Below are 22590 nucleotides of genomic sequence, written 5' to 3'. Positions count from 1 at the left end.
CTCTCTCAAAGAGTCATCAATATTTCTGGCAGCCTTCTGCAATCGAATTAAGTCAGCCCTGTTCTTAAACAAGCAGACTGCTGGTGACTGTAAGATGGGACCAGCCTGGGCAGAGACTTAATATTTGTCTTTCATACCCAAACATGGCCTAAACCAGAACAAAATACAAACTTGCGTTATTTTGCTAAGCTTATTTAAATCAAATGTACCTCCTATATTAAAACGGGAAAAGAATATGTTAATGCAATATTCCTTTTGCTAATGTGACACCACAAAAATCAGCACATGGAAACACTAAGATGACTATGACACTATTAAAACACCCGCAAGTGTTTAGCAAAGTGCATAGACAAGACCTCCATTTCTGGGAGCTTGGAACAGAGTAGCCCAGACTAAATTAAGCAGACACTGGACCACAGTAGCACAGAACTCTCTGAAAAGACTTTTGGCACATCTGACATGAACAGTGGGGGCAAGCACACTGCCTCTTTTCTTGGGGTCCACATGCTCTTAGGCAGAGGTTTAGGCCATCGATGTTTGTCTGGAAAAGGAGCAATAACTAACGTCTTTGGGACTGCTTGCCTCCTGAAGGCACATTTTACAGATTATCTGCTTCAGGGGCCAAAAGAAAGATGAACTCTTTATATTCATCCAGGACACAGTGACACTCTGATGCTGCAAATGAGAGAGAGGAAAGGAGCAGATAAATATATAAAAAGTAAGAAAATTGAAAAAAACCCAAGCACAGAGCAAAGTGCCTGCACATGGATGCTGCAAATAAGCTGCGTACAACACCTTTGATTCTGAAGCTGGCAAGCATGCAGACATGTAAGCAGCTGCAATATAGTATAATATAGTACTCCACAATGTACAAGAGAGAACACTTACAGATGCCCAATGTATTTTCCGGATACAGCAGAGTATATCAAGCTCTCCAGATACAATAGTGCGAAAACTCAGCACAAGCTACCCTAGCCTGCTCTGAAGCCACCTTTTTAACAGGCAGTTTGGCTAGATCGAGACTGCACTGTGATTTAAAAAAAAAAAAAGAGAGAGAGAGAGAAGGAAAAACAAACAAACAAACAAACAACAAAAAACACCTTATACACCATTCTTCTAATTAACCTGTCCTGTTCTTTTATTTTGGCATAGTCTTCAATTTGCTACCTCATATTGTTTAGAACAAATTCTGTCTGATCAGTGTTAAGCTATTTATGGCTCTGAAGAGAGCTATATATTCTAAAGCAAGCAACACGATTCCAATATACAGAAGTACGCATTAGTACAAGACCATGTGCTCAGCCACTGTAAATCAATCTAGTGCCTTTGAAGTATATGGAGTTACGCCAAACCACCCCAGCGGAAGACTTGATCCAGGGCTTAATTAAAGAATACATGGTTCTGCTCCTATTTGTTTTGTAGGAGGTACCACAGTGTTGCAGTGTCTGGAATAGCCTGACCCCTCGGGCACTGCAGAGTTACATTTTAACAGCGATGAGGTCTTGGGTGAAAGTTTGTGCTGACATTAAGAGACCAGCACCACTAGATCCATAAACCCTTTATTTTCTTTTAATTTCACCAGCCACATCCTCAGTTGATGTAAATCAGAGGTTTCCCATTTGCGTCAGCAATTTGTAAGCAGATTTACATTAATCAATGGTTGGGCCCCATTATGATTTTATCTTTAAATTTCATATATTTCAGTTTGTTTGAAAACGAACAATTTAAGGGCAGCTTCCATACTCTACCAGCAAATGTTGCCAACATTTCATTATTTGTGATGAGATACTCATCTGAGGTATTACATGACAACATATAGCAGCAACACAAAGCACTTAGGGGAGGAAGGAGAAAACATTATATTGGTTGAAACTCAGAGGGAACTTTAAGTAAGCTGGAGGCAATCAAGCAAATGATAATTTGCAAGGCATCAAGAGCTAAACACAGTTGGAAATGCAACATGGGATCACAGACACAACCACCATAATTTTTACCTTTCTGTTCTACACAGAATTTGTTATTTCCTACAGCGTCCCTTACACCAACAGCAGTGTGGATATTTCTTGCTTCAGAGAGAAGTTACCGCCTGTGAAATAACTTTGTAAGGCAGCTTGCAGTGTCTAGCAAAAGCAAAGCATCCAAACTCAACACAGGCTAGGTTCTGGGAGTCATGATCAATCTGCAGTGTTGGAGATCTCTGTAAACACTCAAACTTCAGAATACTTTACTCAGAGAGTCTCTCAGAACCCATCTTTCCTCTTCAGCTGTAATTCACTGTGGTTGAATCTGTGTTAGTGAATGTTAGCCGCAGCCGAGTGCCTCCTAACATCCCTTCAAAACAAAGCCAACATGCAGGTCAACATCTAACAAACATGGTACAACAATGCGCACCTTCACAGATGCTTTATAACAACATTTTATGTATTTTTCCCTTACACTAAAAAATATGCTAAATATTCACAAAATTTAACAAACACAGACCAAACACCAAGCGCATACATCACACTGCACAATCTACTTCAGGTACTTACATCTTCCACTGCTGACTGTTGGCAAAAAAAAAAAAAAAAAGAAAAAATGATCAGCAGCCAAACCATTACCTCAAATATACTGCCATATGTACAGATATTAAAAACAGTTTTTGTAAGAAAGCCATTTTGAACTAGTGTGTGCATATCCACATGTGTATACATGTATATAGTATGTGTATGCATACATATATACATGAATTTAATATCATTTTCATACCAAATATATTATGTTTATGTTCAGCTGAGCACATGAAAGACAGAAGATGAACTAAAAATATGTTACTCTTTTTTAGAACATTACAGATGGGCTTAATACTCAAGAAAAGATCAAGAATACTTGCTCGTGCAGTGCTTCTAAAGCACCGTTACACTGGGAAGAGAATGTTACATATATGGCATTGCAGGGAAATCATCATTGAGAATGGCTGTTCCTGTAACATTGGTTTGAAATACACAGATTCACTTCTTTCTTCAGAAAGGTGTTAACCAGTAAAAGGTAAAAAACGTAATCCCCAAAATGGAGATGTGGGAAAATTATGAGTATTTGGTTTGGCTGCTGTGAACCGATTTGCTGATCCCCATGCATAAAATTTTTGCTTCTATATATGCCACATTATACTTTTCACACTTTCTATTCAAATATAGACTGGATAGTGGGACAGAACCAGTGAACTACCCTATCTCCTACTGGCTATTTGGGACTTGTGAGAGGTGTGTGACACTTCAGAGAATCAATCCTTGTATGTTAGAAAAGTATACGGTTCATTAAACTGTATTTTAATTGTCCTCTGACCATACTATGTGGCATATTTAGTTCCTAAAAAGGCAACTTTTATGGACTTGAGAATAGTTTCAAATAGAAACGTGTCATTCTTAGCTTGTCTTTTCCCTCCAGCATATATTAAATAATTAGAGACAGGCTAAATACAGGGGTCTGGCAGCACTTTCACAGGCTGCCATGAAGACACAGGCTAGCTATCCATAGCTAAGAAATGGTAGGACTACCTGATTTATTTCCTTTTCTTACTGGAAGTGCCCCCCATCAGAAGGGGGAAACTGAACAACTGCAAGATTTACGGGTTTACCCGTATTTATAAAGCCATTCTGGATGGCAGCAAAACAACAGTCAAAAAACATAACCTCACTGAACCAGATGCTCTGAGCTGGTTGGATTTGTATAGGTTTAAGAGCTGGCCCTTCTTATAGCTACATTAACATAATCTCGGGTGCTACGAACTTCCCATTCACTACTCATGTCACTTTATAACTAACCTTTTGAAGCTTTAAATATTTCAACACAATGTCACATTCCAAATTTATCAGCTCATGCAATGAGCCATGGCTTTGTCAGTTTCTTACAATGGCCTGTTTGTTAATCAACGTGCCCAGGAAAATTGAGAACAAATATTTGCATTCCCCTAGGGTAGAACTGGGGTCAAAAGAACCCAAACCCCATGTACGCAAACCATCACCACTCAGTGATGTGAAAGAAAGGAATGTTCAAGGTTCAGTGGTCAAAAGCAAATCAGAAAGATAAGTTTTCTAAAGCTATTACCACACAGGAAACGTCTTATCTTACCTATTTCATAGAAACAAGACTTTTTTTAAATGGTCATTTTTACACACTCTGACAAAAAATGCAGAGTGAAACTCACTCAGGTGTTTGATCAGTAGAAAAACCTTTCTGTTACCCTACACCATAATTAACCTGGATAATCTACATTTCCCTGGCTACTGGGCTTTACTAGATGGCACACTGGATAGTACAAAACAGCCTTGAGCAAGAGACTACTAGCCTTTCTGCTGGTGTGGATAAAAACCACCCCTCAAACTGACTGGATTTCCAAACTGACATAAATAGGTCACAACACCACAGCAGCACCCAAGCTTCTCAGCCCACATAAAGCATAGATGAGCTGGAAACAAACTACACCAGAACCATTGGTCATGTACTGATTCAGGGAGCCTTCCAGTCCACAAGGCTCCTACAAAATTCCCAAAGCATTAACGCCACTCTGTTCACCTCCAAGGTATATGACCCTCCTCACCAGCCACGGGAAGCAAAATGGAGTTCATAGACCCCATGCACCTGGAGGTAAGTCTCACCCCATCTAGCTAAGCCCTGGAAAGAAAAATGTTTCACTTGAAATTGGTCATAGTTTTGGGGCACTGGATTAGGGGCCAGATCTTCGGCTGGGACAAATCAGACAATGGCATGGCCTTATCTGCTTAGGCATTTAGCCTGTGCAGTGCTCCAAAATAGATCACACCTGTGTTGCTTCTAGATCGCAAGAGTAGCTCCTATTTCTTCTCTGAGTTGCATGATGCTATACCCTACATTGCTTACAACACATGCAATGGTGGGATCAATAATGTAGATTTTATTCAAGCAAAATAGATCCTGATGCTCGTTTCTGTCTCTGACATAATACTGCCAATTCCAACCATTTTTGCCTCTCATAATTTTCATATTTTCCCCAAATTCCTTAGACTCATTTAAACTAAAAGGAAGTCTCTGGCCTCTACAGATGATAAGGGCCTGAACCTGTGAGCAGTAACAACTGAAGAACAAAAAGCAACCCCTCAAAAAAATCTTCTTTTTTTCATCATTTTCAATCAAAGGTAAAAGTTGTTAATGTTTCCATTAAGTCAATTTAGTATGCAGCAACAAGTTTTTAATGACACTAACATGCCTCATTAAAACCTTCAGTACTGACATCTCTTCCCTTCCTCCCAGCCTCTTCACAGGCCAGAAAGTGCAGTTACCCTGCAGAACCAGGCAGACATGTTAGCCAAGGAAGACAGCAACTTTCAAGGTTCATATCAAACTCAACACAGACCATGAAATCTCCAGTGGCATGAACCAAAGCCTCTACAAGTCCTTCTGTTGCTCCGAATCCATCTGTAAGCAAGATGTTAATTGAAATACTCAGAATTACACAAATTAGGTATATGTAACCATATAAAGAGAAATTTTGTTGATTCACAGGCTGAATTAGAAAAAAGGACACAGTTTATGTTTTAACTGGATGTCTGGTCAATTCTTCTCTGATTCCTCCTGGTATTAGATTATGAACACTAGGGAAGAGTATCTGTTTTGTATGTCTTGTGCTAATTATGTTACCAGGATACTAAATACCAAACAATGACATATAAAATTTAACTACTAAAGATGTTGCTCAGGAGATTAAAGATGTATATAACATTTTCTTAATCTTTGCATTTTGATAGTCTTATTCCTTAAACTACATCTACAGCAGAATTCCTAATTAATTCAGCATCAGGAAACGAGAAACTCCTTACTCAGTCTATGACACCAGCAGTAGCAGAAATCAAACCGGTCAGATAGGGCGTAGCAAGAGGGTTTAGTTTTGCATATTGGCATAGGAATATGAAGTGGGCCTTTATACACAATTTGTTTCCAGATATACAAATATTTTATGTGCAGTAACTGTGGGTAGTACAAACTGTGTTGTTTTTTTCTAATTCATAGGGAAGAATTAGGAAAATAATTTCCTGTGAAGATAGATTATTTTGACATCAAATGGCTGTCATTTGCATATGCTTAGCTCATTTCTAATATCTATTCAGGCACTCTCTTAACCTCACAAAACTATCTCCAGTACAGTGAAAATATGAATGAACCATTTTTAATCTACAGCTAAAAGTTAAAGTCAATCAAGTGTCCAATAATTGAAAAATGACAACTTTTTTCTTATGATTAGACATGTGCATGATTTGTCAGATAACATAAATGCTAGGTTTGAAATAAACAATAATTATAAAAACTGGGATTTTTCATGAGAATGTACTTGGAAAAAATAAGCAAGTATTTTAGGGATAAGGTATAGCCAGCATAAACATATCAAAACCATTTGTGAAATCAAGACAACATTATAAACATCCAAAACCCAATTCTTCAAATTAATCTAATCATCTCACTTCTGACAGATGAGTAGTGACTCCACTGTCTAGCAACAAAGGTACGCTTAAGGGATGCAGAAGAATCAATTGCCATAAATGATACTAAAACAACAACATTTTAAAATATGGAGGAACAGAGGAAAACAGAGAAATGGCAGCTCCTCAACATACTTTTACAACAATATCTCAGATGCTTTTTTTGAAAATTCTGATGGTAAGTTCAGATCTACCAAGACTCAAGCATTGCATTTTCCACTTCACATCCTGCTGACATGACACCCACCTCTTCTGCCAGCACTGAACAGCTAGGGAGCCTTTCCTGACCCAGCATCTCACCAAGAATGCAGTGGCCAACTGACCTAGGCTGCGATCTGCCAATTAACTCTGTCTGGCCCACCAAATGCCACAGCAGGCATAGCACTAAGCTGATGTGCTGCAGCTGGAGACCACCAGCAGAAGTCACAGTTTCATTCTGTAGTCATGCTTCATCACAGCAACAGACACACTCTGTGAAGTACTGTAGCACGCAAATGCACTCTATGCCAAGTCCTAGCACATGTCTGTGTCATGCAGCGTGTGACCAACATGAGGACTGACAGGCACTGGGTCAGAAAAAGAAATGAAAGAGTTTCAAAATGTTCAAACATTCTTTCAAATCCTCGTAATTGCGAAGTGTTTTCACTAGAGAGTGATGTTCTGGGGTTGCATGCAGATGCAAGTATTCAGGTCATACATGTATGAAAGCTTTGAGGAATCTTTACTAATCCTCTGAAGAATCATTAGTAAAAATATTTATTATTCGTTTCTACAAATACTTCTTCAAATATGACCATACCTAAACCTGATAAAAGAAGAAGCTGCAATTGAAAGAGTTATGGAACAATAAGATACTTTTCTGTAAAACTGTGAAAAAACAGTGATGAATGACTGGAGAAAGGTGAGCAGGACACAACTACTACATGTGAGACAACAGAACTACAGAATGGTACCCAGGCTGAACATGGGAGGAACCTGTAGCTGGAAAGGTAGGACAAGACCTGATGGGTGGAACCAGAGAGTCCCTCATGCATCCTTCGCACCAGGGCCCCTGCCATGCTTTGCTGAATCTGACAGCCCAAGAGGCATACACAGCCATCTGTGGTGCTAAATGACAGCACTCCAGGATGAACCCACCACTCAAAGAAATTGGGTACAGTGACCCTTCCTCGACCAGCCACACACTTGCCTACAACCAGCTAGCCCTTAAAACCTCTGTTTTCATAGTTACTGCCCTACAGCAGTTCCCGGTCGATGGGTAATAATGTTAGAAACACACCACAAATAGGCAAATGTTATAAAACTGTCTACCAGGAGGTTTTCATTGCTTAAACATCACAGAAAATGGTGGTCAACCTAAGGAAAGGAGTCTACGTCATCCTTATCTCTCTATAGTATACAGTAAACTCCTGAAGTGCCTTACGTAGAGTAAGACATATAAGTAGAGTTTTCTTAAATAAATTTATAAATGCTTTTCTATAATATAAGTTGTTAAAAAAATTCAAGTGGAAGACAAATGACAATGAATCTTGAGCAGCACAAAAAATACTTGTGTCAGAGCTTGCCACACAATCACCTTGTCCTAGAAGCCTAGGAGAAAAAGTGCAGACAAAAAAACCTCCATGTTTTTACTAAGAAAATGTGTGCTACCATCCAAGGGCAAATCAATCCATACGGTCAATAAAGCAGCTTAAAGCAGGCCTACTATGAACTTTTGATAGTAGATGCAGTTTCATACAGACTTTATAACCTTCTTTTTTCTATTGGTTCTATTTTCTATTGGTTGCAAGAGACTGGTTCTTCAATATCAAAATACATCAGCTTTTCTTAGGTGCCTGCAACTCTTTGCTTTTACAATAACACATTGCAAAGTCCGTTTACTTTAGTGCATTCAAAAAACTCTTGGTCATAAGTCAAATAATAAAGGAGGTTTTAGCTGACCACATTTTTCTGAAACAAAGAGAATTTAAACCCAATAGTCGATCACAGGTTTTTCAAATACAAAAGCTCAGTTATTTCTTCAGCAGCTTACCCAGCCCCAATGACAAGTCAAATTCTTTTTTTTGAGTGCACAGAGACCATCTAGATCAGAGATAGTGCCTAGAGAAATATAAATATCCATGTGTCGCACGTTATAATTGGAAAATAACATTCAGTACCTTTTACAAACAATTAAGTTTATAACAAACAAATGGTAACTATGTTGGTCAATACTTCCTCAAGAGATTAATTGTTAGATTCCTCAAGCACATAATTTAAAATGTATTTGTACTTGCAGATCACCTTCAGTACAAAAGGGAGCTCACTTTCAAAACAAGAAGCTCAGTTGCCAAAAGAAGTGATGGATGGAAATACACCTGAGAAATAGTTTGTAACAAAGCTTTAGCTTGGGTCAGGATGAAATCTTTTTAGAACTTTCCCTACCAGTAATGTAACCATTAAATGTTTCGAGACATTATTACAACATGAGGGCTCTGCCAGAGGATTTATAACAGCCAGGAGCCTGGCTGCCATCTGCTGAGACTGACACACAATTTTCCTGTGTTTCTGTGACAAATGTCTTCTTTCACACTTACTGAAGTCCCTCGCTGAACAAGGGAGAAGGCAGAAATCTGAACTTACTCTCTACCTCTGCTGTCTCCCACAAAAGTCTAAACTAAGGTGGGATGTGACAATTCTAGCGGATTAGCTTGTTGCAGAGGCCATCAAACAGGAATTCAAAAATTAGAGTTTTTGTAGGAAGCTTGCTCCAGCCTTCCATGCAGAACAACTGCCACAATGCTACAGCACAAGAGACTTGTTATCACCTGTCTGCTGGGATAAACAGCAAAACAGAAGGGGAAAAGTATGCCATGTCAGCTGAAGGCTTGAGCCAGCTACAAATTTGCTCATACAGGCTGTCTGTCACTTCCCCACTGCTGCTCACTGCCTTTAGCTCTGATTTGATCTTTTCTTTCTCCTTCTTCATAACCCACAGCTCACACTTCTGACCATCATGCACACTTCTAACCACGTGAATTTGCGGCACTGTGCAAATAGCGAGTGGCACACTGATCTGGTGTTACAGCAGCATGAGAACGAAGGGGCTTTTCCTAAACTGCTATGCTGCTGCTATTGCTAAGCAGAGCAAAGTACAAACACGAAAAGAAGTGCCCAACACACAGAACAGTAGCTGAAGTGAGAAGAAACAGAGATGTGGCTTTAAAATCCCACCAGCTCTAGCAGCATACAGCAGGGGATACCTTGTGAGGATGTGCTTGATAATTGCTCAAACATTACTGCATCAAGATTATCTCAGAAACCAGGGAACTGAAATCGGGTGTTAGTATGAAACTAAACAAATTGCAGACTGATGTTCTGAAGCGAAAAGAATCTTGCAGGCCTTTCCCATTCTAAACTTCCTTTTTTCTGCTCAGTTATCAGTTTTCTCTTGAACTGTTCCCTTCATCACATGTATAAGTACAACAGTCTGAGGAAGATTTGCAAAAGCAAAAAAGATATCAAGGCATCTGACTATCCTTGAGCTCCAGTGACTGTTCAATGACCACAACTACCATTGCTGTTTCTGCAAAACCAACAGCATCCCATCTCCTTCCTGGCCCCAGGCATAGCTCAAAAGTCTGCTGAAGTCCATGATCACTGAACTACAGACATCACTTCAAGTGACCCTACTGGAACTCCTGCTGCTTAGAAACATTTAATAAGTATTCAGTATCATTTTCATGCACTTTGCTTCTATCATAAATTATATCATCCTGCAACCAGATATCAGAGTGGCTCTCCCTCATTCATCATCCTATACTGACACTGGTCTATAGAGAAAACTTCACTTAGAACAACAGGACTATAAGTTCAAGTCTATATCTGGGGTAGACTGGTGAATAAAACCATCTGTTTTCCATCAGCTGAGCATTTGGCACATTTATTTCAGTTGTTTGGAGGCCTTAGACTGGTAAACAGCTAGATTTTAAGAAAGCAGACACTGGATTAAAGAAATCTCATTATCTGTTAGCATTTCTGATATAAGTGATAGATGATTTCATTGAAGTCAACCTTGAAACTTGGTTTGTATCAGTAGTAGAATGACCAGGGGGGGTTTAAATAATATTTTTTAAAAGACTCAACTCTGAGGGTTGGGCCTCACAGACCAAGACTACAGTTATTTTACAAGATTTTAAGAGCTTTATTATTATTGTCATACTTCAACTCTTTTTAAAACAATGCTTATTTTTAAAAGAAAAGCCCTTAAAATTAAACTGCTCTGTGCAGTTGTTCTACCAGAAAAAGTAGAAATACAAACTTTCTACAACTTGAACTTCTGACGTGGTTTTGGATGCTGACATACTGATGGGAGACACATAATGCACTCTTTCCATCCCATCCATCTTTCACCAAAGGCAGCCTACGGTGAAATCAGCTACTGATATTATGATCAGGTATATCTATCTGTTTAGATGGAAAAAAATGTGTCCTCCCAAACTATTCCAACACCGATCCATCTTACAGACCATCACATCTATTTGCATGTTCCACTTCTCACATTAAGGAGATGGATAGCTCTTAATGGGTTACACGACGTTACACAGTTGGTTCATCGCTGTGTTGCAAAAACACATCTACGTTAAGACCTTCTTGACCAAGCCTTCCGCAGGCTCCTCTTCTGTCAGTTGTAGAGGACACGCAGAGAACACAGGCACTTGCTAGCTGCAAGCCCTTGTTAGTCGCCAATGTGCCAGGCAAGGCAAAGTGCACCTCGCAGCCAACAGGACCGTGGTATTTGAGAAGCTGCAGCTGAAACTGAACCAGGGCATAACACAGAAAAATAATACCGCTCTCAGCAGGGACAGAACCTGCTCCCAGATGTTAAATCTCAGCACCTTACAAGTACAAACACTAAAGGATTTCACTAGATGAGTTCTCAGAATCCATGAGATGGAGAACTTTCCTTAATTTTTTTTTTTTTTTGCTTCCCTCCCGGCCCCAGAACACCTTCCTAACAAGATCAGATTCACAGATCTCACTAAAGAAGATAAACCTATTTCTGATGGACTACCTATTCCATCTTGTCACTCCACGAAAAAAAGTGAGAAGCGAGAAGAGAGTTTGGTAAGAAATTAATGCTTTATACTTCCCATCTGTTCTTCCTTGTGCATGTGGGTCACGTATTTACACTGTATCTTGAGCACAAATTTTTTCTTGTTTAATTCTAGTTTGACACGTATTTTTCTAGTCATATGCAAATTTAAAATAATTGAGATGCTGCCTTCAAAGAACAACATTAAAATACTCCCAAAAGCAGATGTCAAACATTTGGCAGTTTAACTAACACAGAAGAGAACCTATGGCTGCATATAAATACACAATGTACAGCTGCTGCATAAAGATTTCTTCCTTTTGCCTCCCTCCTCAATAACCGGAATTGGAAATAGATATTTGTAACTGTTTTATTGGAGAAAAATTTGCACTGAGAAACACTCATCATGTAGGAAACACCAAATTAAATGTGCTTCATACAACCACAATTTGTACCGTTGTACCTAAGCATGATGCTGTCAGCCTTCATCACTGAACACGAATTTCTCAAATACTGTTTCTGCTCCACCCTTTTAAAGCTTTCAGATCCTTGATATATGGCACTATGCAGGTACAGAAAAACTGTCATCACCACCACGCCAGCAACAATGTGCTTCCAAAACTTGGTCTAGGGCAAGTCAGCTCTAATAGCTCCAAGACCATCTCCTCCTGTGGGCAACAAAAAAACCTGCACCAATTCTGAACACACCACCAGCACTCAGGAATACTGTGGCACAAGGCCATTTGTAGCCGATTGCTCACCCTTGAGGCCATGGTCAGATCAAGGCCAGCTTCCAGCTGAGCAAGGTGGGAGGCAATCCCCAGGAGCATGCCTGAAGAACAGTCTTTGCTGTGTCCAGGCTCCAGCTAACAGCTGCACTGCTGAGGTGATGCGAATGGGCTGGTGTCCAAAGCATTAGTGTGGGAGCCCTGACAAATTATATCGTGTCCTAAAAACATCGGGGGCATTGTGGGGGAGAAGAAGGGAAGAAGGAAGAGGGGGAAGAGGGGGAAGCTAATGAAGGAGAGCAGGTAATACTTCAGCACCAGCACAAAGAGGGCAGGAATTGCCCTGCAAAGATCAGTCTGAAAACACACCCTAATGTTAGCCTGGAGCTGTCTATGAGGCCATCAGTAAGCTCTTTATTCAACACCTAGCACACTGGCCGTTGGTCTGCAAGGAGCCCACAAAGCTGCACTGAGCCAAATAATAAACCAAATGATTTTATTCATTTCTTTCCTCCTGCCCCCACCCCATCCCACCAGAATACTAGAAACTCAGACCTGACCCATAAATTTCTCTTCACATGCATAACTCCATGGTAACCTTCCTACTGAAGTCGTTGAGACAATTCACAAATTACACCTTGCTGTGCTAGCAGGAATGAGTCATAAATTTCTTTCTTTGCAATGCTGTCATTCATACATAAGCTGATTTTATTTTTCTTCTTCTAATAAAACAAACAGGGAGGATTTTATTTCAGGAATTCAATCTAAAATAATGCCTTATGAAAGCAAAATACCTTTGTAGGCTAGCATCAGAGACTGCTACAAGGCTCCATGGAAAAACAAGATTTTTTTGTTTGCTGATGCAAATCCAGCAGAACCAAAGAGAACAAAAACGTAGCAATATTTCTGCCCTCCTCGTTCTAAAACACATCAAGGTTTTTGATTTCTAAATAAATGTCTGAAAAAAAGTAAAAACAGAACTTTCTTCCTTACATCATTTTAACATAAATATATTTAGACATTAACTCATGTTACTAGCCCTCTGAAAGTTCACTCCTAGAATTAAATGATTAGGGCATGAAAACAATTGTGTTATTCATAAGCCCAGATAAAAATCTGTAGACTATTGCTAGGTTTCATCTCATTTTTATGACTCCTCTCCCCAAATAAATCAATCACATAAAGTTAAACTCAACATGGGGAGTTAAGCTCTCCACAGAGACTGGAGATTGCAAACATAAGTCAAATAGGAAGAAAGAAAGCTGAGATAATGGATGATTTATCCTGGTTTACTTCAAAGCCCTGGGAGATGGCTGAAAGTGTTAAAATAATATAGAATGAGCACTGATTCCAGAAGAAATAATAGAAGCCTATCTTACCAAACATGGAATTAGAAGTAAAAAAACCCACAACTTCTACAATCATCTCTCTAACTGCACAGAATTTATATTATACTGAGAATCTTCAAAGGATTTGCAGCAAAACCATCAGCCTTAAAACTAGCCTTAAAGTAGCAAGCCCATGGCTGTTCTGATAACTGGCAGTATCAGATGTTCTGTGAAGAGTCTTCCATGACGACAACCACCTTCTCAGCGTAGGACATATGGAATTGGTCACACCACACACTACTAATGGGAGCCACACGTAATAGTGAATGCATACCACTGCATGGTCAGAGATAATTAGAAGCAATTTCCTCACGTTCTCTTTTCCTTGTCCTGGATATGCAAGAATAATTTTCACCCAGATGCTGTTTTAGCATAAAGTATTGTGCTATCCACACATTCAGGCGTTCAGAAAAAATACTAAAGACTGGTCATACACCCAAAGGTCGGGTTTTTGGTTCAGACCTATGTTTTATCCGTTGAAGGTTCAAGTAAGTACCATACTGCTGCTGTACAAACATTTTATAATCTGTTACTTTGATCACAATTAAAAGTGAGATCAATTACTTGATTCACTGCCTGTGCACCCTGCAAGTAACCGGTTTCAGCAAGATTCACAAAACTTGATCAGAGGAGACTCAGGACAGGAATAAGAAAATGCTGGACATCGAAAATGGAATTTATGAACAAAAGATATGGGAAAGCTTAGATAGTGCGTATGTGAAGGTGTGTTGCTCAGTTTTGTATACATGTCAATAACAGAGCATAACCCTGCGGCCCCATCAATGTTTAATAAATTTTTCCTGTTTTTAAAAATTGTTCTATTTCCTTTGTAAAAAAGGCCCACACAACAGGGACACCTGAATGGCTATACAAAAACAACCAAACAATCTCTACAATGTTCTGATCAATTGCATAAGTAAACAAACAGGGAATATAAACAACTCAGAGTAAATTTATACAGTACTTGTAGTAATGTACCAAATCTCTGACTTGAATTTGATCTTCCTGTTGATCGTGCCCATTTGAAAGAAAAAAACCTGGGTTACAAAGTTATGATCAATTATAAAATATAGGTGTCTCATTTCACAGCCTCTGAATAAGAAGTGTCCTACTGTCTGAAGGTAGCTGCCACGCAAAACATTAAATTGCTGGAAATGTGGCATGAGAGCACACGGCAAAAGAAATGGAAAAAACAGTGAGCTGATGCTTCTTGTCAGGCAGAAGCTGTAATTCAAATGTTTGCTGGGAATCATTACTATCTCCATGCAGAACAAAACAGTAAAAATAATGCGGTCATGTGTCTCTCAAAAATCCACATAGAGTGTTTTTTTGAAGCCTGCAGTTATCTCTTCAGGTTATAGCGTAGCACTGTTCAAGAGAAACAGGTGATTTGGGAGAATTATGAACTAGAACTAGTCAGAAGTTTCCAACTGACCAGGCTGTGACTGGGAAAAGCATTTCAACTAAGTGTAATTTTTAAAAAAAAAACAATGTCCCTTGTCTAGAGAAAACACCAAGTTTTGAAGAAAATTTATTGGTCTACAACTCCCTAAATTCTCATTCCCACCGCCTTTTTCTGCACAAAAAAAAAAAAAAAAAGCTTCCATCCAATGATGACAACATGAGATTTTCTTTTCTGAAAGTTTTTAACTGAATGTGGCAATTCAGAAAGCTGAGCAGAAAAGAATCTGTGCATCTCGATCAGAGCAATAAGAGTAATAATCACTTTAAAAATACAGTCAGAATTCTAGATAATTGTATTATTATTAAACATAATATATATATAGAAATTAGGCATAAATGTAGGCATGTCACTAACATTAAGTGCATGTTTTGTTCTTAAAGATTTCAGACATCTTACCTCATTATTGACTTCAGCAGGTTTTTTCTTTGTTTCACCAATGTCCAAATAGCTGTGGAAAGAAAACAGTATTGATTGTTTACAGAAATGATACAAATATTTCTGCACTTCTTTCATACATGAATTTTTCAAAATTTATCATGCCTCAAAACAACATAAAAAGTAACTAATTCAAGATTTTATGGAAGGAGTGTTAATATAAATCTGCAAGGTAACCCTCTGGGCTAATACAAAAGATGGGGGAGAACCAGCTATCTACCTTCAAGTCACAGGTGATGAGAACAGACCATCAGTAACCCCCTTGTCAGAAAGAATCTTACATACTACTGTGAGATGGATCGATAAATCTCAGCACAGTATCAGCTTTACAGAGTTTTCAAAGTCATCATCTTGCCTCTTCGTTTCTCACAGTAGGTCTTTAATAGATTTACAGCTTTCCTCCACACCCAAATTTAACCCAGGGCATCAGCTAAAGTTTAAAAGGATCTACAACACCTATGTTTCAACAGGACGTGGACACATCTAAACACTGTATATCCTAGTTTCTCATGGTTGTGATGAACCAACAGCATCTTCACAAGTATTTTATGATAGACAAAATACAAGCATTAACTGGACAAGAAAACAAAACGCATCTATTTGAACAACACTGCTGTCCATCAGAGTATACATTCCCATAAAAACACTGCATTAACACAAAAGTGTTAGTTAAAAGACATAGGGACAGACAAGCTGTATGTTGCCTATTCAAAGAAAGGGAATTAAATAAGCCTTCAAGCATGAGTAATCCATAGACTGGCAAGCAGGCAACTGTCCAAGTACCCAGACTTCAATAACTTCATTCCCTTGTCAGCACTCTGAGAGCCATGAGTGGCTCTTATCCTGAATGCAGCTCTCGGTAGCTGCTGGCAATGCAGGATGTTTCTAGTTCTCAGTGCTGTAGAATGAGACACCTTTGTGGGCAGTTACAACTCAGCAGAGCAGCACCTTCTGCCAAGAGCTAAACACAAGAACAAGCGTGGCTGGGGCTTCTGTTCTATGCCAGCAGGAGCTAAACCAACAATAGATAAGCAGTATTTGTTATGGGCTCTCCCTATTCCAACTTTCAGTGGGAAACCACAGGTGCTTTGCCAGGCTTTTAAGACTAGAAGACAGTACCCGAGAAAGGCAGGTATACCTGATGGCAAGCACCAGTGCAGGCTCACCAAAAGAACTCGGAGCCCACAGTACATCTGCAGCCCTCCAGTAATGCTCTGTAGTTAATGACTGGGATAAGATTTGTTTGCCAGAGGAAACATTTCTGCCTGCCAAATGTTGAGAATTCATGAGACCTGAATGAAGGTGTAGCAGGAAAAAAAAAAAAAAAAAGGAGAAAGAAATATTCATTCTTTGAACAAATGTCAATCATTTATCAAGGTACCGCAGAATGGTCACAGGGATTTCAGGACTTCAGGGGACAGTAAGACACAGCAACACTTCCAGGCAGTGCTTGAAAGTGCATGCCAATGTTTTGGAAAAGACTAATGTAACAATGTGGGCAAAAAAGTGTTCAAGCCTCATGTTTAACAACAAACTGTTGCAAGCTTCTCCATGTAAACAGGAACGCATTCTCTTGAGACCAACAAAAAAGAACTTTCAAAGCCTACAACACCGTGAAAAGAAATAAATGCCTCAAACGAAATAGTTCCAACAGCCTATAACAGCAGCTGCTGACTGTGATTCTTGATTGCTGGGCATCTGTGAATTACTTTTAGGAGAACTGAGAAAAGCAACAAGAAAAGGAAATGCACAGACAAAGGCTTAAATTCACTATGCAGAGGTGTGGGCATTCAGTTGTCAAATCTCAGAGACCTACAAATCTGAAGGCCAAAGGCTTTTCTTGGTATAAGGACATCCAAAAAATTCCCAGACCAAAAATTTTACAAAAGTATTCCCACTTGTTAAGCAAGCAGAAATGCTTCCACCCAACGACTATCCAAGCCAGTGACCAAACTACAGTGTTTAAAGAGACACTGCTGGAGAGAGGCTAATCTGCCATTAATTAATGAGCACAAATACAAGTAAATGGGCAAAGTAGGGAGAAGGGTAGAGTAGCATGCCAATAAAAAGCTAAAAATCAAAAGCACCTCTGGTGTAGACAGTTTTCTTTCAGGAAGCTGAGAGTCAGGGAAGAACTCCACAGGGGTGCAGGCCCGAACGTGCATTCTCACTCACAACTGCAACTACAATACACCAACACACCTCACCACATACACACTAAAAACCTTGTATTCACTTAGCACACCTGCAAATAACAAGACAAGCTAAGAAACTTGTTATATTTTATGAAAATTCCCAACATTAGCTAATAATTCTTCCTTTAAAGCAAAGTTATGCATATTTTTCTAAAAGCAGAATTTTTCAATGCTGATAACTTATTTAAAAAAATTAAACACATCAGCAGTTTGTATTGACTATATAACTTCAGAAATACCTATCTCAGGATGTTAAGATTCAGAGCTTGGAATGTCAGAGGTTCACGTGCTAAAGGCGAGCGCAGTTTAGCCTAGAACTCATCATGGACAGAGAAGAAAAAGATTCAGTTCTCAGTATAAGGCATCTAAGAAGAAGCAAATGCACCACTTCAAGTGGAGTGATGACACTTTCAGCTTCTGCTTCTCCTTGGATACTCTCTCCTTTCCGCCACGTTCGCACACATCAGTACCACAAGCCTGCATTTCAAAGTTCAGCCCTGCAAAGTCCATCACAGCAATCAAAGTGTCCAACAAGCATCACTGCTAAAGAATTGTTAGAAATGTACAAACTTCTTGATGCTATCAGACCAGACTCAGATCCTTTAGGGCAGATGCTTTGGTCTCCCACAGCTGCTTTATCTTTGCCTGTGACACATACACAAGAATAGGCTCTTTTCTTTAATTCCTACAGTTCCTTTCAGAAAACTGTCCCTTTCAATCAACCCCTCCTCTCCTCTGACTTTCCAGGCTAAGATGTCTCCCTAATCATCATTCTGCCTACTACCCATTTAAGAACCAGAACAACATCAAGCCCTTCAGCTTGTCTTAAATAATACTTGTAAAAACACTGACAACTTTTACAGAATTAGATAAATAAACACTAATAGTGAAGAACTCGAACTCTGAATGTAGAAATGGAAAAGATCTCAAGCCATCCCGTTTACCCTCCCTACAGCACAGGACTATGGCATACTATCAAGCGCTATATAAAGCAGCCTGCTTTTACCAAGTCTTTTAGCTGAGCTTTTCTCCTTTTCTTCTTTGACCTTAAATACTTAAGTATCTCGTTGCATGTTGCAGCCATAAACATCTGAAAAGCTCTCACCATAAAACTGTGACCATAAAACACAAAATGACAAAAAGAAATGATTTTTCCCACCTCAAATAAATCCAGAGTGCCGAATTCTCTACACAGTGCAGGCCAACGCCAGACACTTTTAGCCTGCCTGTTGAACATAGAACACATTTAGGGAGGTGAAATATGATGTGCCAACAAGTAACAACTTCAAGCTATCCACAGAATCACAGGACTTAATACCAAAAAGATACAGTAGATCTTTATTGAGAGCTGAGCACTGCATTTCCCACGGAAGAGAGTACAGAGGGAATCACAGAATCACAGAATGGTTTGGGTTGGAATGGACCTTAAAGATCATCTGGTTCCAAGCCCCCTGCCATGGGCAGGGACATCTTCCACTAGACCAGGTTGCTCAGAGCTCCATCCAACCTGGCCTTGAACACTGCCAGGAAGGGGGCAGCCACAGCTTCTCTGGGCAACCTGTGCCGGTGTCTCACCACCCCCATGGTGAAGAATTTCTTCCTAATATTTAATCTAAATCTGCCCTCTTTTAGTTTACAGCCATTCCCCCTTGTCCTACCACTACACACCGTTGTAAAAATGGGGCTTATATTTAGCCTGTCATACATCTTTCTCTCTAGCTTTGCCACTGAAGTGCAAGAAGTTTCAATAAATCTTCAGAAGCAGACAGTAACAAAAATGGTGTGAGTGCTGATAGAGATCCTGTTCATTACACAGAGAGTTTCATCCTCATACATAATGAGCTCTCCTGAAAAGTGTAATGTCCTCAATTCCACAAAACCAAGATGAGTGAGGTCCCGTAAAGCTGGTAGTTCCCAGCCAACTCCAGAAAGGGATTGTTAATTTTGAGGTTTGTTTTTTTTTAAGTCAACTGTATGGAAAATGCCCACGAAGACTAAAAAAAACATGTAATTTGGCAACTGAGACCAAGAAATTCACTGCCAGAATTAAGAACTGTTACTCATCACATGCAGAGCCACTCGGGAAACACATTTAAAAGCCCAGATCTCCTCCATGATATTCTCCCAGTCGCTGACTAGAAAACAGAGAAACTGTCAGCTTATTTCTCAGTGTCTGGACAGCGAAAAGCAAGCAAACTGTCATCTTCCAAGTAACAGGAGGGGCTCAGCTATTCTGGTCACAAAAAGGCTATATACCTACCCAAAACGAACAGAAGTAATGGTGGGGTGGATAGCTGGGTAGAATATTTTAGACTTTTTAAAAATAAGGGAGAAAGGAAGTGTTGGGAATGAAATTCCCGGGCTCATCAACTTCATGGCAAGACTGCCAGCACTCCACCTTCCTGCAGACTGCTCTCTGTTACCACTGAGATACGGATACGGATGCTCACCCCTCAGTCAAGCACACGCATCACCACAGCAGCCATTGCCGCGTGCCCTTCGGGTTAAAGGGCTGCTTCTCCCACCGTCACGTCAAGGAGACGGCACCACACGACTGACAGTGACGGCGGCCTTTCTGCAGCTCGCCTCTGCGGCTCCTCTGCAGTTTTATCTGTTCCAAGCACCTTTCTTTTTGCCTTGGGTCGCAGCCTTTGAGTCCTTTTAGCGCGATGCCTAATAAAGGGGGGGGGGTGGGGTGTGTGTGCCCCGAAGCATTGCCATAGTGCCAAACCCCAAATGCTGGTATTCAAGCTCTACATAAACCTCAGGTTACTTTTTAGCCACTCACTTGATTTTCTTGAAGGCCTCCCTGCCGCCAGCCACGTACTGCTCGCCGCTCTGCAGCTCGTCCAGCTGCCGGACGCGGTGCCCACCCCGGGGGGTGTAGATGTTACGCACAGCCCCGAAGGGCGCCTGCACCCCTCCCGTCACCTCTTTCAGGAACACCTCGAAGTTGGACACCTTCTTCTCGTTGACGACGATTCGGCGCCCCGGGAAGAAAGGGTCCCCGTTGCGGTACACCACCACGCTCTTCACCGAGGGCTGCCAGAGCCACGATCCCTTCGCGCCAGCGCCGGCCATGCTGGGCGGCTCCGCAGCCCCGGCTCGTCGCCTGCACCTGCTCGCTCCGGGCAGGGCTCCCCGCCTCAGCACCCCCCCCGGGGGCGAAGCGCCCACACCCCCGCCGGGGCACCAGGGCCCACCCCCGGGGCGGCAGAGGAGGGAGCCCGGCGCGGCGGGGAGGGGTTAGAGCCTCCCCGGGGGTGGCGGCGCGGCTCCCCTCAGCCCTGAGGGAGCGGCTCCTCCCAGGCAACAGCTCCTGCCGCTCCCCGGCGGGTCACGCTAACCCGGGCGTGGAGACAGGTCCGGGACGGGACTTCACCCTCCGGCTTTGCCATGGCGGAAAGCGGTTCTCCTCGGGACGCTTCACCCCTGCCCAGCCGGGAGGGTCAGCGCGAAACGCGGCTGAAGCGTTCGTTCCCCGGGCGGCGGCTGGGGGGAAGGAGGGCGGAGAGGTCTCCGCAGGCGGGGAGAGGGAAGTGGACACAGGGCTCCGCAGCGGAGGGAGGGAGGGGAGCCCCCGCTCTGCCTCCTCCCCGGCGTCTGAGGCACTGCCTGCCGCCGGGGCTCCCCGCCGCGAGGGAAGGCTGAGGCGGGAGCGGCGGCGGGGGGAGGCCGAGCCGCCTCCGCGCTCCCCCGGCGAGCGCGGGCGGCGAGCGGGCGGGGGCCGGGCAGGGCCGTGCCGATCCAGGCGGAGCCGGTAACAGGTTCCCTCCCCCCCCGCGCCGCCGGTAGCGGTCCCGCCCGTCAGACCGGTGTCGGTGAGCACCGCGGCAACCACCCGCCACGGGCGGCGGCCCCGCCGTGAGGGGCCGGGGGCTTGAGGCGGCGGCAGGCCGCGGCCCGGCACCGGCGAGGGCGGTGCGGGAGAAGGACACACCTGAAAAACACGCGTTGCGTTCCCGTGTGGCCAACTCTCCGTGGGGTTTCTGACTGAAGGGGTCCGGTTTTCCCCTCTCGGGGACAAAGCAGACTTCTGCCTGACTTTCCAGATGAAGGCCACGCTGGCCCGGCGCGGCGCCAGCGGCCAGCCACGGCCCTCAGCCAAAGGCAGTTTCTGCAGCCTGAGTGACTGCTCCGGGCCCTCTACCCTGGCCTCCATTCCTGACTCCGAGATACGTTTTCCCCACTGGAGATGTAATTATCTGGTCCCCGATTTTGCTGTTGGTTCATGATTAACATCTCAAGATTACCCCTTGCCTGTGCAGGATGGTCCACGTATGAAGCAAACGAACCGCTGAAAAATCATACATACTGTTACTTATTCCATTCTTTTCTTCTTGTCAGTTATTAAAAATCCCACGTGAAAACTGGATCTTTGCTTCAGGTCGCCTGCTGCCGTTTGTTGTTTACATTTGCTGTAATTCAGAAATAGAGCTGGGCTGTGATCTTGCAGGGGACAAAAATTATCGGTAGGGTAGAAATAGCACCTGAAGGGGCCTATGGGAAGGATGGAGAGGGGCTTTTCACAAGGGTGTGTAGTGATAGGATGAGGGGGAATGGCTCTAAACTAAAAGAGGGCAGATTTAGATTAGATATTAGGAAGAAATTCTTCACCATGAGGGTGGTGAGGCTCTGGCCCAGGTTGCCCAGAGAAGCTGTGGCTGCCCCCTCCCTGGCAGACCAGGTTGGATGGAGCTCTGAGCAACCTGGTCTGATGGAAGGTGTCCCTGCTGATGGCAGGGGGGTTGGAACTGGATCGTCTTCAAGGTCACTTCCAACCCAAACCATTCTATGAATCTATGATTCTATGA

General features: G+C 42.0%; 1 protein-coding gene across 2 annotated transcripts in view; it reads right to left on the bottom strand.

Moving 5' to 3' along the window:
• Positions 1–20978, bottom strand: part of DCDC2 (doublecortin domain containing 2) — a 73009-nt gene extending 52031 nt beyond the window's left edge. The window contains exons 1-3 of one of the 2 annotated variants that reach the window (XM_075417072.1): positions 20565–20978; positions 15543–15594; positions 2532–2546 (exon numbers count right to left, since the gene is read on the bottom strand). In XM_075417072.1, the coding sequence (XP_075273187.1) occupies positions 2532–2546; positions 15543–15594; positions 20565–20857 (360 nt within the window). In that variant the 5' untranslated portion in view covers positions 20858–20978. The remainder of the gene's footprint in view (positions 1–2531; positions 2547–15542; positions 15595–20564) is intronic. The other variant, XM_009941269.2, reaches the window with a different exon arrangement.
• Positions 20979–22590: the final 1612 nt, after the last annotated feature.

The sequence above is a fragment of the Opisthocomus hoazin genome, chromosome 3 (genome assembly GCF_030867145.1).
Source record: "Opisthocomus hoazin isolate bOpiHoa1 chromosome 3, bOpiHoa1.hap1, whole genome shotgun sequence".
In the NCBI taxonomy this organism is placed as follows: Eukaryota; Metazoa; Chordata; class Aves; order Opisthocomiformes; family Opisthocomidae; genus Opisthocomus; species Opisthocomus hoazin.
The sequence above is the reverse complement of the archived record's forward strand: the minus strand, read 5'-3'. Positions and strand labels throughout refer to the sequence as shown.